At 42.2% G+C, this 17,630-nt stretch overlaps 1 protein-coding gene and 1 pseudogene across 1 annotated transcript in view; one reads left to right on the top strand and one right to left on the bottom strand.

Moving 5' to 3' along the window:
* Positions 1 to 3,982: 3,982 nt before the first annotated feature.
* The window catches only part of GXYLT1 (glucoside xylosyltransferase 1), a 60,694-nt gene continuing 47,046 nt past the window's right edge, over positions 3,983 to 17,630 (bottom strand). Inside the window, exon 8 of the mRNA XM_054719153.1 lies at positions 3,983 to 4,078. Coding sequence (XP_054575128.1) covers positions 3,998 to 4,078 — 81 coding nt within the window. The 3' untranslated portion in view covers positions 3,983 to 3,997. The remainder of the gene's footprint in view (positions 4,079 to 17,630) is intronic.
* LOC103285204 (S-methyl-5'-thioadenosine phosphorylase-like) lies at positions 16,621 to 17,507 on the top strand (annotated as a pseudogene).

Here is a 17,630-nt window from a genome sequence, read left to right as displayed (position 1 = left end):
CGGTTTGAGTCCAAACCTTGACCGGCCGGAGAACGAGGAATCTTAGTGAGCTGTAAACTACAAGTAAACTATGATCATTGCCCAATTCAAAATTCTCATTGTTTCAAGCTCAGTCTACAAGCCTCGGATGGCACTTAAACATTTCAGCCTACAGCTCGCATTTGCATTTTGTGCAAACATTATGCAGGGGTAAAAGAAGAGAATGCGAGGCAGCCTAATCCAATGGCTAATTAGCAACACCTGCACCGAGGCACTCCTCGAATCTTGCTGGTAGGTTACCGGTTGCATTAAAGGATAAGTGATTATGCCTGTCAAACGATGACAGGGCTTGCTTCGTTTTTCAGCGCATGTATAAATTAAATGCCATATTTTTAAATATCCCACATTTTAAAATGACATTGCTAGTTTTGATTTTCAGTTAACAGATTTCAAACATCAGTGACAGAATTATAATTCAATTCCTATAAAATTAGAAAGTTGTATTTACATGCATAAGCATATCCATTTAATCATCGGCATCAGAGTACCTTCTCTACTTGGTCTGATGTTCATCATTTTACCCCTATGCCTAGCAGAACACCCAGGATGTGTAGATACTCAATACGTATTTGCTGAAATAATTCAATTTCTGCCTCAATGTGGATGACTCCCAAATCTCTCTAGCTCCAGGCTGCTACTCACTAAATATCTTTCAATATGTCACCATTCTAAAGACAGCACATGCTCTACTACAATAAACATTGACATTATTTCCTAAATGTACAGTCATTCAAATCAAGGTTAAAAAATGCAGTGTTCCTTGCCCACACATGAGAAAAATCGTTCTTCCTCTAGTCCTGGGGGGCAGTGTCATGGTGGGAAATGGGCGTTAGACCAGCAGTCCTAGCCTGGGACCACAGAGAGTCCTGTGGAAATCTAGGAATCCCCTAAAATTCACACAAAATTCGTGTCGGGTGGATTTTCTCTCTCCCTCTGGGAAGGAGCAGGGTGGCTGCAGGATGACGTGTGTCTGCAGCATGGACACGATGGCAACCCCAGGTGCAGTGGAACCCCTTCGTGTGTCAATGTGGTGACAGTGGTGGTGGTTCCAGACCCACATGAATGGTGTCCGTGTAGGACCGGTGGTAGGTGCCATAAGACTTAGTGTGTCACCCGGCCGGTGTGGCTCAGTGGTTGAGCATCGACCTATGAATCAGGAGGTCAGGGTTCAATTCCCAGTCAGGGAACATATCCGGGTTGCGGGCTCGATCCCCAGTGTGAGTGTGCAATAGGAAGTCATCAGTGATTCTCTCTCATCATTGATGTTTCTTTCTCCCTCTCCCTTCCTTTCTGAAATCAATAAAAAAAAAAATTTTTTTAAAAAAGACAGTGTGCAGTCAGGGCTGGCCACATAATTTGTAGGATGAAAATGTGGATCCCCTCATTCAAAACTTACCTAGATGAGGGGTTGTAGGTGGGGTAATGGGGGAATAAGGACAGATATGTAACACCGTAATCAATAAAGACATTTTTTTAAAAAAAGAAGGTACCCACCCGAGGGAAAAAAAAACAAAACTTACCTAGAATTTCAAAATGCTGACAGTGGGCACTAAAGCAAGTGTGGGCCCCTCTGAGCCCAGGGCCCCATGCAACTGCCCTGGTTCCAGGCCCACGGAGCAGGCGCTGGGCAGTGGCCACGTGGTGATGACGGCGGCTGCTATGCGTCCACGTTTGTTATGTCAGCAGGTATCAGGCACTGCAGCTGCAGGACCAAGTTTGTGGGGTTGATGTGGTGGCAGCAGAGGTTTCAACAGCACTGAATCCCAGAAACAGCAGTGCCAGCGGTAGCTTCTAGTGTTCGAGTCCTCACAAGACACTTCCACGGGGTGGGCCTGGCCTTTATCCCTGGCTGACTAATGTCATTCCTGGTCCTGCAGCAGTCCCAGGGACTCAATGGGCTACCAAGATCTCAAGAACATAAAGCCTCCCCTCCTATTTCACAACCAGATTTGCTTCTGTAGCTTATAACAGAGAACTCCAACTGATTCGTGGCTTATGTGCATTTACTGGGAAGGGAGCTATGGCTTTTACCAGTCTCTCACAGGGGCTCTCTGCCTTAGACACAAGCCTAGTTGAGTCTCAATCCCAACTCTGTCTGTCCCATGCCTCAAGACGGACTTTCCTCTTCTATAAAGCAGGATTAATAAAATCTACTTGGCAGTATTGTCATGAGGAATAAGCAGTAATGCAGAGGACTGCCTATCATTCATGTACTTAAGTTTAATTCCCTTTTGTAGACTCCCTCAAATTATAAATAAAACTTAAGTTTCACTTTAAGAAATGCGGTTGTAAGGTGAGTTAATAAACAAGGATTGGGGATGACTTAGATGTGTTTAATATTTGTAAAAAAAAAAAATCAAGTATTCTATGTTTACTAGGGATGTTTTGAAAACATAAATCAAATCTACAGAAAACTGAGATATTCTATAACAATACAGGGAAAGACAATGGAAACGCTGGATGGAAGGATTAAATGCCATTGTACTTTAAGATCAACACTGGTGCTGTGTTCCTGGGACTGACAGGCCAAGGGCAGGCCCTGTGCCCAATATTTCTGAATTTCAGGCTGGCATCCGGCAGGGCTTCACGCTATTGCACGGTGCCCTGTGGACATGAAGAGATGAGAGGTGTGTGCTGGGAGTGACTGAGCACGGGGGCCCGTAACTGGTTAAATGAGCACAGCCTAAAACACGCATTACGGAGTGAGGGAGCAGGGTTTCAGAGTGTACATCAGAGGGCAATTTCCTTGGTCCTGTACACAGGCTTATTGTTACTCGGTGAAGCCAATTAACTCATCTAGCTATTTATTCGAAAATAATAATTAAATAAATAAATGTATATACTATATGCTATATATACTATAGACACTGAAGATAACGGCTGAACAAATATATATTCCTGCATTCGAGGGTCTTATAGGTTAGTGAGCCAAAGAAGCCGAGACTAGACCATGAATACTGTGGTTTGATAAATGCTAGGACTGAGTAGTATGGCAGCTCAGAAGTGAGCTAACTTGCCCAGTAGTAAGAGTCCTGGAAATGTCAGTCGAACCTTGAAAAATAAGAAAGAGTTTGCAGATTTAAAAAAAAAAAAAAAAGAGGAAAGAGGGGATAAATGGTGATGGATGGAGACGTGACTTGGGGTGGTGACCACACAATACAATGTACAGATGATGTGTTGTGGAATTGTACACCTGAAACCTATATGATTTTGTTAACCAGTGTCCCCCCAATAATTTCAATAAAAAGGAAAAAGAAAAGTGTCACGGAACAATACGTGCAATGACTCACCTTGAGATAAAGCGTGGACTGTTCCAAGAATTATATTCCTGGCTGTGTGTATGGAGCAGAGTGTGTGAGGCGGGAGCAATGAGAGGTGACAATGCAGGTGACATACAGTGGTTGAGAGGATCACTAGTGACACGATATTATGTGAGAACCCGTAAAGATCCTGGTAAGCCAAATGATAGGCTAAACACAAGAAATTTAATTGGGAGACGTGCAAGCTTCCAGATCTAACTACGGAAGAACAGGGTGGAGCACGTGAAAAAGACAATCGGATTTTAGCTGATTACAGGATCAATATGATTCAAATGAGGGAGGGGGTAACCCATAAAACAAGCTTCTTCAAAATTCAAGTCCTCGAAGGGGGACGTCAGAATCGGACTTCGTGGTGCGGTGCTCGCCATAAATGTTGTGTCATCGTATTTACCTTCAAACGCCCAAAGCGCTTTAGATATGGAAGAAGGATCAGACGTGTCCCGGGAGGCCTCAGCGGACAGGCCGGGCCTGGGGAAGTGAGAGGAGCGCACACGTTCACTCGGGAGAAGAAAAAGCCTCCGCTTGTCAAAACCGACACAGACTCGCTCACACGTGTGGTGGGAAGTTACTGTGTCGAAACATGTCCAAGCAGAGGCTTGTCTGTCTGTGATCATTTGGATGAATGTCTCCAAAGACCGTCATCCCGCTCTGACGAGGTGAGAAGATAAAAAATGAACAAGCAATGCCTGCCTTCTAGGCACTCCCAACGATGTCATGCCCTGCATTCAGAGGTATATGCAAATTAACAAGCATATTAAAATCATACTTTCACTTGAAACTGTTCTATTTTTGAGAGGTTATTTCCCCTAAATATTAGCTTTTATACCTCCTTGTGTATAAAAAGAAATCTATATCACCACAATATCTTGTATTCCATTGTGATTTACAACATAACATAAGCAAAACCACACTCTGACCGTAAAGATTAAAAAGCTGTTCTCCGGGTGGGCCACCCTGGGAACCCCTCCAATAATCCAGGCTCCACGCTTTCTGTGAAATGGACTCGGATTTTGCCCCCAGCTGTATAATATAGAACCCTGTAGACAATACTTTTAAATTCACCATTAAAAGTCTAAGAACGTTTTCCAGAACCTACAGAAAACTACTCTTTGAGACGATGGGAGTCACTTTTTTCATAGCACTAAACTGAAAAAAGGCATGGTAGGTCAAAGTCTTTATACTCAGAGAGCACACCTATTAATTTATTTCCACTTCTGTCTGAGAATGAACCACAGCAGTGGTGACCTACAATTTCTTACAGACAGATTTATCCTGAAAAGATGCAAAATGGCCTTTCTACTCAGCATGCAGTATCTCCTCTTCTACTGGGAGACCTTCATTTTGGATGCATATTTTCTTCAGGTCATGGATATTCTTTGCAACATTCACTTGACTTTGATCACCAATTTGACAATTTAGCCTCTATTGCAGAAAGTAGTCTCCAGTTTAGAAATATAGTCTTAAATAGAAAACTAGTAGATTAGTCAAAGCAAGGCAATTTTTATCTATTTTAGAATCTTTAGAGACTGTTAAGAATAGGAAATAGTTTGCCAACCTTCTCTTTTCTATCAGGGAATTAGAGAAGTAGGGGAGGGAAGAAATAAAGCACAACAATATTAAATATTTCTCATGAATGGAGTGAGAACCAAAAATATAGTTTTCAAAACAAATGATATCTACACTTCAGAAATTAGACAAAGTATCATCTATAGGGTTTGGAAGTTTTACTCTGTCATGCTGACTCTATGAAATGTCTTTAATTCTATATAATATAAATCATCAAACACTATTAAAATGAAATATAATTTGAAATTAATGATGCAAAGAATTTATTTTGGTTATCATTTAATCAAACTACTTTCATAATTCAGCTATTCACCTTGGCTTCTTAGAAACTAATGAAATACTAGTAGCTTACCAAATGATGGGGGGATGGACTTTTGGATCTGCTTTTTACCACATGACTACCACTATAACCTTGGACAAGTCACTTCACCTCCCTGGGCCCAAGTCCTCATCTGAAAATACGCAAAATAATACCTGCAGCATAGATTACATTCATCTATGTGGCAAATGCTTCTCAAGTGCTCACAAGGATCTAGTCTCATAGATACTAGAAATTCAATGAAAAGCCAGGTAGGGTCCCTATCCTTATGAACTTACATTTTAGTGGAATAGGAGAATAAGACAGCACACAAAAAATTACATGTCATGATGACCACATCTAATATTCTGACTCTGATCCCACCTCTGATCACCAACTCTGCACCCAATTCCAACATGGGGGAGGGGGTTTCTCCACACCACCCAGCAATTCTCCAGTTCCAGCTGGGTGTCCTACAGTTCAGCTCAGTTCTGAAAGATCTACCCTGAGATGGCATCCGATCCCACAGGTTAAGGATTCAGTCCTACAAGACTGCCCCTCCCTCTTCAGATGCCAATCAAAAATCCAGGCTGTCATTTGTGCTGTCAGCAGCTATGGATTGGAGGTTACAATGACCCCCCTCATGGGTTCAATTAATTTGCTAGAGCGGCTCACAGAACTTAGAGAAACATTTTACTTACTACATGACTGGTTTATCATAAGAGGATGTAACTCAGGAGCAGCCAGCTGGAAGAGATGCCTGGGGCAAGGCATGGGGAAAGGTGTGTCTAGGAGTGCCACTCTTTCCAAATCTCCACACGTTCACCAACACAGAAGCTCTTTGAACCACATCCTTTTGGGTTTTTATGGAGACTTCACATCAAAGGCATAATTAATTAAATCTTTGGAGATCCGCAAGTGATTCAATCTTCAGCCCCTTTCCCCTCCCCAGATGTCAAGGGGAGTGGGAATGAAAGTTCCAACCCTCTAACCCCTGATTGGTTCTCCTAGCAGCCAGCCTCATCCTTAGGTAGGGTCCAAATGTCACCTCATTAACATAACAAAAGACACTTTTTAACACTCTCAACGCTTAGGAAATTCCAAGGGTTTTAGGAGCTCAATCGGGAGATATATATATATATATATATATATATAGATATATATATATATACACATTTATTTATTAAATATATATTTCTTACTAGGGGCCCAGTGCATGAATTCATGCACCTTGAAAGGAACTGTGGGCCGAGAGGCTGCAGTGGGCACAGGGGCAGGTCTCCGTCCATCCTCCGCGCCCCCGCCCAGCCCCTCCTGCCACGGCCCCCGGCCCCCTGTCTGCCGGCAGCCCTGCTCCAGCTGCTGCCGCTCCCACGCACTGACGGCGCCAAGTGATCAGGACTGGTGCCCTGCGCCAGCAGGGGGTGTGAGCACCGGGCAGGACCACCGCGCTCGGGAGCAGAGAATTTTCAGTAACCACCAGAGGCTCGCCCCAATGACAGCGACCAGCGCCCTGCCTTAGTCTGGCACCCCTACTCCACCATCCCGCCATGTCCGGCACCCGCCCACCATGTTCCACACTCTGCAACCTGCTGCCGACGCTTCCCCATGTTTCACGTACACCACCTGGTGGTCAGCGCACATCGTAGTGACCGGTTGTTTGGTTGTTCAATTGTTCTGCCATTCGGTCTATTTGCTTATTAGCCTTTTATTGTATAGGATTATAAATCACAATATCACCCCACTATATAGGATACACACAGGGTAAATGCAGAGACTAACAGGGTCCTATTTATAGAGAGTGATTAGTGTTACAGTAAAGATAACAACAAAGTAGGATCACAGATATAAAGCACTTGGCACATAAAAGACATTCAATAAACAGTAGGTTTTATTATTACATTGCTTCAGAACAAAGGCAGGGAGAAAACTCTGGGACACAAGTAGGTAGGATTTGAAATTTAAAGGAATAGCAGGCCAGATCATTACAAAAATTCTTTTATAAGAAACCCAGAAAAACTAAGTGAAATATAACAGCCAGCCTTTGTAATGCATAGCTGAATTCATTAAAAATTAAATAAATAAATAATAGCCCAGCTGGTGTTGGCTGAGCAGTGAACATTGACCCAAGAATCAAGAGGTCACTGGTTCGATTCCCAGTCTGGGCACATGCCTGGGTTACAGGCTGGATCACCAGTAGGGAGTGTGCAAGAGGCAGCTGATTGATGATGTTTCTTTCTCATCAATGTTTCTATTTCTCTATCCCTCTTCTTTCCTCTCTCTCTCAAAAAATCAATAAAACATATTTATAAACAAATAAATAAACATATGTATGTATGTTTGTATGTATGTATGTAAAGGAAATTTCCAAGGGTCAAGACTAAAAAACAAGCGATAACCCACAGTTTTAGACTGACACCAAAAAACAGTTGGCCTCAAAGTATTTCCACTTTCCATTATCTAAAGGTTTGGGTTTTAATGGTTGCCTGGGGACAGGAAACAAGGCTTTGAACTTGCAAAAGGTAGAGATTTGGAATTGAAGTTCCACATGAATTGCTCACCCTCAGTGAAAAAGAAGTCTAGAAAAAGGCTGCCCATCAGCAAAGAGGGAATACACGGAGATCTGTATTGCCCTGGCACAGAGCCAGGGTGTTTGAAATAAAAATCTCCCCCTCCTCCCCCACCCAGATTCATAAGAACAGGCCTACCCTTATGCACTTGGGATTAAAATTCAGTCTCTGACTTTGGAAACTTCAAAACAATAAATTAACATATAAATTTCAGGCAAACATGCTCTCATAATCCAAAATTACAAAACAAACCACCATGAGCAAAAGTCAGCAGAAAGAAGAAATTAGGCTCTCAATGACTTCAGCTATTGGAAATATCATTTAGAGAATGAAAATGAGAATAAGTAAAATAAGAAAATGACCCATAAGTAAAAATTGAGAAGAGATTACACTGATGATGGGGTAGAACACAAACACAAAAGTTAATTGGAAATAAAAATTAAACTAAAAAAATTGGGGAGCGGATGACTATAAAAATGTACAAAATTGTCTGGAGGATCCCTGAAATTGAGACAGATATTCCAAATTATAACAAAATGAAATTTATACATCAAAAATTTTAGAAAGTTTAGCCGAAACCAGTTTGGCTCAGTGGATAGAGCGTTGGCCTGCGGACTGAAGGATCCCAGGTTCAGTTCCAGTCAAGGGCATGTACCTTGGTTGCGGGCACATCCCCAGTGGGGGGTGTGCAGGAGGCAGCTGATCGATGTTTCTCTCTCATCGATGTTTCTGGCTCTCTATCCCTCTCCCTTCCTCTCTGTAAAAAATCAATAAAATATATTTTTTTAAAAAATTTTTAGAAAGTTTCAAGACTAAAAATAAACTGCTGGAATAGTCTCTTTCTTGGTGAAATGAATAACATATATGGAAATAATTCTCTGCTTTATAAGTCATTAGATAGAAGTGGCATACATTTTTATGCTTAACTAGAGGCCTGGTGCACGACATTCGTGAACTGGGGGGGGGCGGGGGGCACGTCCCTCAGCCCAGCCTGCACCCTCTCACAGTCCAGGAGCCCTCGGGGTATATCTGACTGCCGCAGAGGTGGGAGAGGCTCCCGCCACTGCCACTGCACTCGCCAGCTGTGAGCCCTGCTTCTGGCTGAGTGGCACTCCCCCTGTGGAAGCACACTGACCACCAGGGGGCAGCTCCTTGCATTGAGTGTCTGCCCCCTGGTAGTCTGTACGCATCATAGCAACCAATCATTCTGCCGTTTGGTCGATTTGCATATTAGCCTTTTATTATATAAGATAATTATTGGATGACAGAAAGCCCAGTGTATAGTACAGGCCAAACAAACACAATCAAGATTTTAGAAAGAGTTTCTTTTCATCGGCATGGAAGCAGATAGAGCAGAAATTATGGGAATTTTTTAATGTCTGTACCAGTATGACACTCCTGAGGCATATTTGTAACTTTCAGATTGCTCCTTCTGTGGCCAGATGAAAAACAGAATAACAGGACACCAATTGCATGTTCCAGGTTCAAGGGGGATGACCCCAGTATAATAAAATAAGGGATAAGTCATATGTTTTGGAACTGGCAGATGCTCTGACAATAATGCTGATGCATCCAGGGAGGCATCAAGGTCTTGCAGGATGATTCTTCCTTAGATCAGCACTGCCTAATTATGAATAATTGAATTATGGGCACTGCTTGTGAGGCTCTCATCATTTGTCTTGTTGAAAATAACTCCAAAACCCACCCACACTTGCATTAATTCACTGGGAGTTATTGAAAGAGAAGTAAAATGGTTCAGCAGGCTAATCAGAAGGGCTGGGCGAGTGGACCTGACAGCAATGCAATCAATTGCATACCATGGCCCAGCTCCGTTGTATAATATGTTATTTATATGTCAGTTGATCCTTCTGCCTCGTTTTCTTCACAATGGAGCTGGAAAACATGTGCAGCTCAGACCTACAGAACATTCTGCTCATCTCAGCAACCCAGAGTGAACACCAGTGTCAAAATATTGGCCCAGCACAGCCGGTGTGTCGCAGTGGTTGAGTGTTGACCTATGAACCAGGAGGTCATGGTTTGATTCCCGGTCAGGGGACATGCCCAGGTTGCAGGCTCCATATCCAGTGTAGGGTGTGCAGGAGGTAGCTGATCAATGATTCTCTCTCATCATTGATGTTTCTATCTCTCTCTCCCTCTCCCTTCCTCTCTAAAGTCAATAAAAATATATTTTAAAGAAGAAAAAGTATCTGTTTACATGACAACATTGAGTAACAACCCATCTTTATCCACTTGTTAAACAGGAGCCATAGTATGAATGAATGGGACTCAGCCTGGTTGACATCAATATGAGAACCTTCTCTTCACAATATGCAGGAGAAAGTACCCAATTTATTCCCCGAGACAACTAACACATCTCTGAAAATATTATTATTTTTAGATGAGACAGAATAATGATAAATTTTCAGACTTTCGACCACCTTCATATTTCTTCATTGATTCTTTTCTCATCCTGGAAAAATTGATATATAAATCTTAATTCTACAAAGGGAGAGACTGACATAACAAGCCTCAAAGTGATTTCCACTTTCCATTATCTAAAGGCTTGGGTTTTAATGGCTGCCTGGTTCAGTTGGTTGGGTGTCATCCAGTGTGCAAGATGGTTGCCAGTTCAATTCTCAGTCAAAGGCACATGCACCAGTTTCTAGCTATATCCTGGATTGGGGGTGTGCAGTAGGCAGCTGATCAATGTTGCACTCTCACATTGGTCTCTCTCTCTCTCTCTCTCTCTCTCTCTCTCTCTCTCTCTCTCTCTTCTCTCTCTAAAAAGTCAATGAAAATTAAAAAGAAACTTATAATAAAAATTTTATATTTAATGTTTTCTAAAACTATCTATATATATAAAAGGATAATATGCTAAGTGTCCCTCTGCCCATCTGACTGGTTGCTATGACACGCACTGACCACCAGGGAGCAGACGCTCAATGCAGGAGCTGCTGAGCTGCAGTGACTTGGCAGCGGCAGTTCTCAGGTGACGCACCCCAAAACTAGAGAGGAGGGAGCCTGATTCCTCGTGGGGCCAGGCAATTCCACTTTTGGCTGTGGGTTATGTTGTTGCTGGGGCACTGTTGGCCCCAAATCTGGTTTATTGCACACTTGCATTTGCGTTTCACACCCTGCATGACAGCAACTTTGCAGAGTGCCCTCTTGTACTCCACAATCCCTCGGGTAATGTTGGAGAGCCAATTTCGGCCCAATCCCTGCAGGCCAGGCTGAAGGACCCCACTTGCCAGAGGGACCTTGCTCACTCTGCCAATGCCCTTCGAGCCATGGCGCCACCCCAGGTGCAGCCAGCCAGGGAGGGACCGCGGGAGGTTGGCTCCAGGACATGTCCAGCCTGCCTCGCCCAGTCCCACCTCACCGACCACCTTCTAATTAATTTCCTTTCAATGTGCACAAAGCCGTGCACTGGGCCACTAGTTCCAAATAAAGATCAAAGGTATTTGTGACCATATACAAATCTATTTGGTTAGTCTTGGGTGGAAAAGTGGTTACCAGGGGGGTTTTTTTGTGTGTGTTTTTCGTTTTGGTTTGGTTTTTTAATATATTTTTATTGATTTCAGAGTGGGAGAAAGAGATAGAAACATCAATGATGAGAGGGAATCATCGATCGGCTGCCTCCTGCATGCCCCACAATAGGATCAAGCCCACAACGCAGGCATGTGCCCTTGACTGGAATCGAACCTGGGACCCTTCAGTCCGCAGGCCAGTGCTCTATCCACTGAGCCAAACCAGCTAGGGCACCAGGGCTTTTTTTGCTTTGCGGGAGAGGTTGTGTTCTTCTGTAGACAAGTGGGCACATGTTTGAAATAATCTATGTAAATGTCAGAAATTAATTTTACAGATGATACTTGTTAAGTCTCTTTGCTTCAGACAAATAACATACTGTCTTTCTGTTTCTGCCTATGTAAAATGGGGATAGTACTATCTAACTCCTAGAACTATTAAAAGATTTCATGAGATGATAAATAAATATAAAGCAAAAATATCATACTTAAAGCTCCGTATTAGGAAAGGCTTAGCTCCTTGAATAAACTCATGTGTGAGGTAGGGCAAGGAGCTTCCTAGCAGATAGAGCTTAAAACTGCCAGAGTTTAGCTAAATGTGCCTCCTACATGTAATTAAAAGTCACTAAAAATGTACAGGAAGTAAAGTGAGAAGCACAGATAGAAAAGAGAATTTAAATTTAAATTCCTTATGTTAAAAACAACAAATTGCTGAATTAAACAGTGAATTGAACTAGCTTGTACCTTTGCTTCCTCCACAATGACATAAAACAGGAGCCATAAACCCACAAGGACAAAGGGCAAAGAAAACAGGAAAGAATGAAAACAGCAACAAAAAATGAAAGCAAATGAACAAGAAGTTCTGACTTTTTTTTTTTTTCTTCTTTCTGAAATGTAAGCAGGCAATGGGAAAAGCCCAGAAATAAACTATCTGAATCAAAGAATCCTGGAGAAATATCGGGAACTGAGTACAAAGTGCAAAGTAGGAGAACTTGTAGACCCCACAAGTTCGAATTAGCTGAAGCTGTTAGACCTCACCACCACACCACCACCACCTCCACCTTCAAGTCCTTGTTTCTTACACAATGGCGGAAGCCTGGAGGTTAACTGGCTACAGAGTTTGAGCAAAAAGGCTCTAAGACTCTGAATTTGGGTACGTCAGGCTCAACTGATGGTGAGAGGCACATAACACACAAAAAAAAACGGGGAAGGATGAATTAAGTCAAAGGCAACAGTCCCCTTCCCCAACTTACCAGGTAAATCAGGCTCTAACTACATAAATGAGAGTTCCTTTCTGAGAAGCCCAATCAGGCCAAGAAAAAGGATCTATCTTGACTGAATCAGGAGTTCCTAGTAAAACAGCACAAATTACCCTACAGTAAAGCCCATCCGCTGATAAATCCCAACCACCCTCAGAATTTCCACTCAACTCCTAGGGCCTCATATTAAGTATGATAAAGATTATCAAGGAACACCAGACATTAGGAAGTTTCCACCTGACATGAAAGACCAAAACAAAGACTAAAAAGAAACTTTGTGACTGAGATAATGCAAAAATCATTCATGTTTTTGGGGTGATAAAACAGTGCATCTTTGAAACAAAACCAAGATGCTATTAAAAGGAGCATTCAGAGAGCAAACAACTGTTTTTTGGATACTAAAAATATGAAGACAACTGAAAAACAGAATAGAAGTGTGGAAGATGAGTTAAACATAAAAAATAGGAGAAAAAGGACCAGATTATTAGGGAACTAAACCAGGCCATACAATGGCTGAAAAATGGGTGTTTCAAGAAGGAAGACAAAAGGCACAAAGAAAACACTCAAGACAATTTCCTTCAAGGAATGAAGTACCAAAGGTCCAAATCAAAATATGTAAGTACCCAGCACACTGAAGGGGAAAAGGCTCACACTGAAGTGCATCTCCATGAATTTCCAGGACTCCACGACTTCCCCAGCAGAATGAAACAAAAAGAACCCCAGGAAAAAAGAGATCAGTTTCAATAAAGAAATTCAGGCCACACACAGGAGCTCAAGAATTAGAGTTCCATCAGATATCTCAACAACAATGTGATGGTTAACGGTATATGTACACAGTTACTGGGCCAAGGGGTCTCCAAGATTAAACATTTTTGCCAGGTGTGTCTGTGAGGGTGCTTTTGGATGAGATTAGCACTTCAATTGGACTCAGTAGACTGCCCTCCCCAATGTCCATGTGCATCATCCAAGCCACTGAGATCCTGAATAGAACAAAAGGTGGAGGAGAGAGGAATTTGCCTTTTTATCCCTGCCTTACTGTTTGAGCTGAACATCTCATCTTACCTTCTGCACACGGACTGGGATTTTTTGCCCCCAGCTTTACTGAGGTATAATTGTATATATTTTATGTGTACAACATGATGTTTTGATACACATATACATTGTGAAATGGTTACTACAATCAAGCTAACATATCCATTATCTCACAGTTACCATTTCATGTGTGTAGTAAGAACGCTTCAGATCTACTCTCTTAGCAAATTTCAAGTATACAGTATCTCTAACCATAGTCATCATGGTGTACATTAGACCTGCAGAATTTACTTTTTTTAATTTTTATGTTTGACTTGAGGAACACTGACTTGTTGTTCCACTTATTTAGGCATTTATTGGTTGGTTCTTGTATGTGCCCTGACTGGGTATGAAATCTGCAACCTTGGTGTATTGGGACAGTGCTCTAACCAACCCATCCAGGGTGAATTTACTCTACTGATAACTAGAATTTTGTACTCTCTAACCAACATCTCCCCATTTCCTCTAGCCTCTGGTAACCACCATTCTATTCTATGCTTTTGTAAGTTAAACTTTTTAGATTCCACATATAAATGAGATCATGCAGTATTTGTCTTTTAGTGATTTTTCCATGTGGTCACAAATGGCAGGATTTCCTTCCTTTTGCAAGACTCAATAATATTCCATTATATATATACTAGAGGCTCAATGCATGAAATTCGTGCAAGAGTAGACCTTCCTTCCCCCAGCTGTTGGAATCGGCTTCCCTCTGGCACCCGGGACCCAGGCTTCCCTCACAGCCCTGGCTTCGTCCGGAAGGTCGTCTGGTCTAATTAGCATATTATGCTTTTATTATTATAGATTATATATACACTGAGTGGCTAGATTATTATGATCTCTGAACGCATAATAATCTGGCCACTCAGTGTGTGTGTGTGTGTGTGTGTGTATTGTGTGTGTGTGTGTGTGTGTATTCATGCACTGGGCCTCTAATAGATAGATAGATAGATAGATAGATAGATAGATAGATAGATAGATAGATAGATATTAGAGGCCCAGTGCATGAATTCGTGCAGGGGTGGGGTCCGGCCAGGCTGGCCAGGGGGAGGGGACATGGGCAGTTGGCTGGCCTGCCTGCTGGTCGAAATCTTGGTCAAGGGGAGAATTTGCATATTAGCCTTTTATTATATAGGATATACAGCTCCTTTATCCATTTATCAATCCACAGACACTTAGGCTGTTTCCATGTCTTAGCTATTGTGAATAATGCTGCAAAGAACATGGGAATGCAAGTATTGCTTTGAGATACTGATTTCATTTTAGATTGGGATTTACACCATCATTTCCACTGGTTCTCAGGCCTTTGGACTTGGAGTGACTTACAGCACCAGTTTCCTGGGTCTCCAGCTTGTGGCCAACTGATCATGGGACTATTCAGCCTCCATAATTGCATAAACCAATTCCTTATTTTATATAGATATAAATATATCCACACACACCTTCCCCGGAGAAACCTAATACAAACAATATAGGAAATTAAAAAAACAATAAACCAATGTTTTGCAAATTTGAAAAACAAATTGCTCAGAGTTCTACAAACAGCCAAATTATTCAATAGGGCAAATACAGACTGAAACATTTTCAGATGTGCCAAGTGTCTCAGTGATTGTTTTCCCTTAATATGTATTATTTTCTTCTTCAGCAGCAGCAGTTGACATGACAAATTTTATCTGGGCCCATGTGAAGAACATGTAAAAATATCCCAACCTCCATTGCAGCTAGAGAGTCCATGACTAGGTTCTGAGCCTAAGGAATGTAATCTGTGATACTCCCCAAAAGTTGTATGAAAGCTGGAGACAGGCTCTTTTCCTTCTAGTTCTTCCTCCCTGCTACCTGAAAGTAGACATGCTAAATGGAAGCAGAAATACTCTTGTACCACTGGAAGAAGCCCTTTACTGGAAACGACAAAGGAGCAGGCAAGAGAGAGATTGAGTCCCTGAGCACAGTGGAAACTCCAAATTAGACTTGACAACCACATTGATGTGATAGAGAAATGAGCTTCTATCTTTAAGGCACCATTATTTTGGATTTCTGTCACTTGTAGTCAATTCTCATCCTAGGTAATCTTACCTAATACACAAGTTTATGAAGGTTTTCTTTGCAGGTTACTAAATTCTATAAATATGGATATAAAACATGGTATTTATTTATTACATTATTCAAATCCTCTGAATACATGATTATTTTTGGTCTTGATGTGCAAATTCAGAAAGAAGTTTATTAAAGATTGACAAAATGATGGTGGCTTTAACAATACCCTATTTCTGGGAGATTTTGCTATATGTAAACTATGTTTGATATATAAGAATTATTGTGTCTTTTGGTAGATTACTGTACAAAATTGTTTAAAATATTACCATATTTTTCCGTGTATAAGACGCCCCCATGTATAAGATGCCCCCCACTTTTCCAACCCAAAATTAAGAAATCAATATTTTAAACATTTTGCTGGTTTTCCTCTTAAGGCCTTCTTTTTTGGCATCTTAAGAGTTGTTCTTCCAGTTTTCTCCATGTCTGATCATACACTCAGTGGGAGGAGGTCCAAATTGCCTCTCTGCAGCTCTATTTCCATGCTCTTTTGCATAGCTGATTACATTCAGTTTGAATTTTGCAGAGTAAGACAATCGCTTATCGGTATTTATCTTTTTATTTTTGCCATCTTTATGGGCTCAGAACACTCAGGTTCCTGTTGCATCTGCGCACTTTCCACCTACACCTCCAATTACGCATCAACAGACGTCAGTAACAATAAGGTTTGTGATTGGAGGACGCCTGTTTGACAAGGTATGGGCAGCTATGCGCTCACAGGGCTCCCTCCTCAGCTGACTTCCGTGAATAAGACGCCCCTTGGATTTTCAGTCTAACGACTTTAGAAAAAAAAAAAATAGCATCTTATACATGGAAAAATACGGTACCACGGGCTCTGCTTCTCTGCCCCCGTGCCCACCCACAGCACCTCCTCCCGGCGCAGATATGGCCTCAGGTGCCACCCCTACAGCTATGAAGATTGGAATCATTGGTGCAACAGGCCTGGATGATCCAGAAATCTTAGAAGGAAGAACCAAGAAATATGTGGATATTTGGCAAGCCTTCTGATGCCTTATTTTTGGGGAAGACAGAGAATGCTGATTGCGTCCTCCTTGCAAGGCATGGGAGGCAGCATACCATCATGCCTTCAAAAGTCAACTATCAGGCGAGCATCTGGGCTCTGAAGGAGGGTTGTACTCCCGTCATAGAGACCACAGCTTGCGGTTCCTTGAGGGCGCAGATTCAGCTGGGTGATATTGTCATTATTGACCAGTTCATCAACAGGACCACCATGAGGCCTCAGACCTTCCATGATGGGAGTCACTCCTGTGCCGGAGGAGTGTGCCATATCCCAGTGGCTGAGCCATTCTGCCCCCAAACCACAGAGGTCCTCATAGTGACTGCTAAGAAGCTAGGATTCTGGTACCACTCAAAAGGGACAGTGCTCACAATTGAAGGACTTTAAGTTCACAGACAGAAAGCTTCGTGTTTTGTACCGGGGGTGGGGGGATGAGGGGGTGAGAGGGTGAGAGGTGGGGGGAGGGAGGTGGGTATTATCAACATGACCACAGTTCCAGAGGTGGTTCTCACTAAGGAGGCTGGACTTTGCTATGCAAGTGTTTATGGCCATGGCAACAGATTAGGATTGCTGGAAGGAGCACGAGAAGGTAGTTTCAGTGGACCAGGTTTTAAAGACCCTGAAAGAAAATGCCAATAAAGCCAAAAGTTTGCTCCTTACTGCCATAGCTCAGATAGGTTCCATGGAATGGTCAGAAACCCTCCACAACCTGAAGAATATGGTCCAGTTCTCTGTTTTATTACCAAGACATTAAAATATGGCATGTTGCCCAGAAGATAACTTTCTAATTCTAATCATTTGGGGAATTCCTGCTTAACTTGAAATGTGGAAAAGCATCCATGCTTTTGCTCACCGAGAACATGTGATAAGACCATGC

The sequence above is a fragment of the Eptesicus fuscus genome, chromosome 7 (assembly GCF_027574615.1).
Source record: "Eptesicus fuscus isolate TK198812 chromosome 7, DD_ASM_mEF_20220401, whole genome shotgun sequence".
NCBI classification, from domain to species: domain Eukaryota; kingdom Metazoa; phylum Chordata; class Mammalia; order Chiroptera; family Vespertilionidae; genus Eptesicus; species Eptesicus fuscus.
The sequence above is the reverse complement of the archived record's forward strand: the minus strand, read 5'-3'. Positions and strand labels throughout refer to the sequence as shown.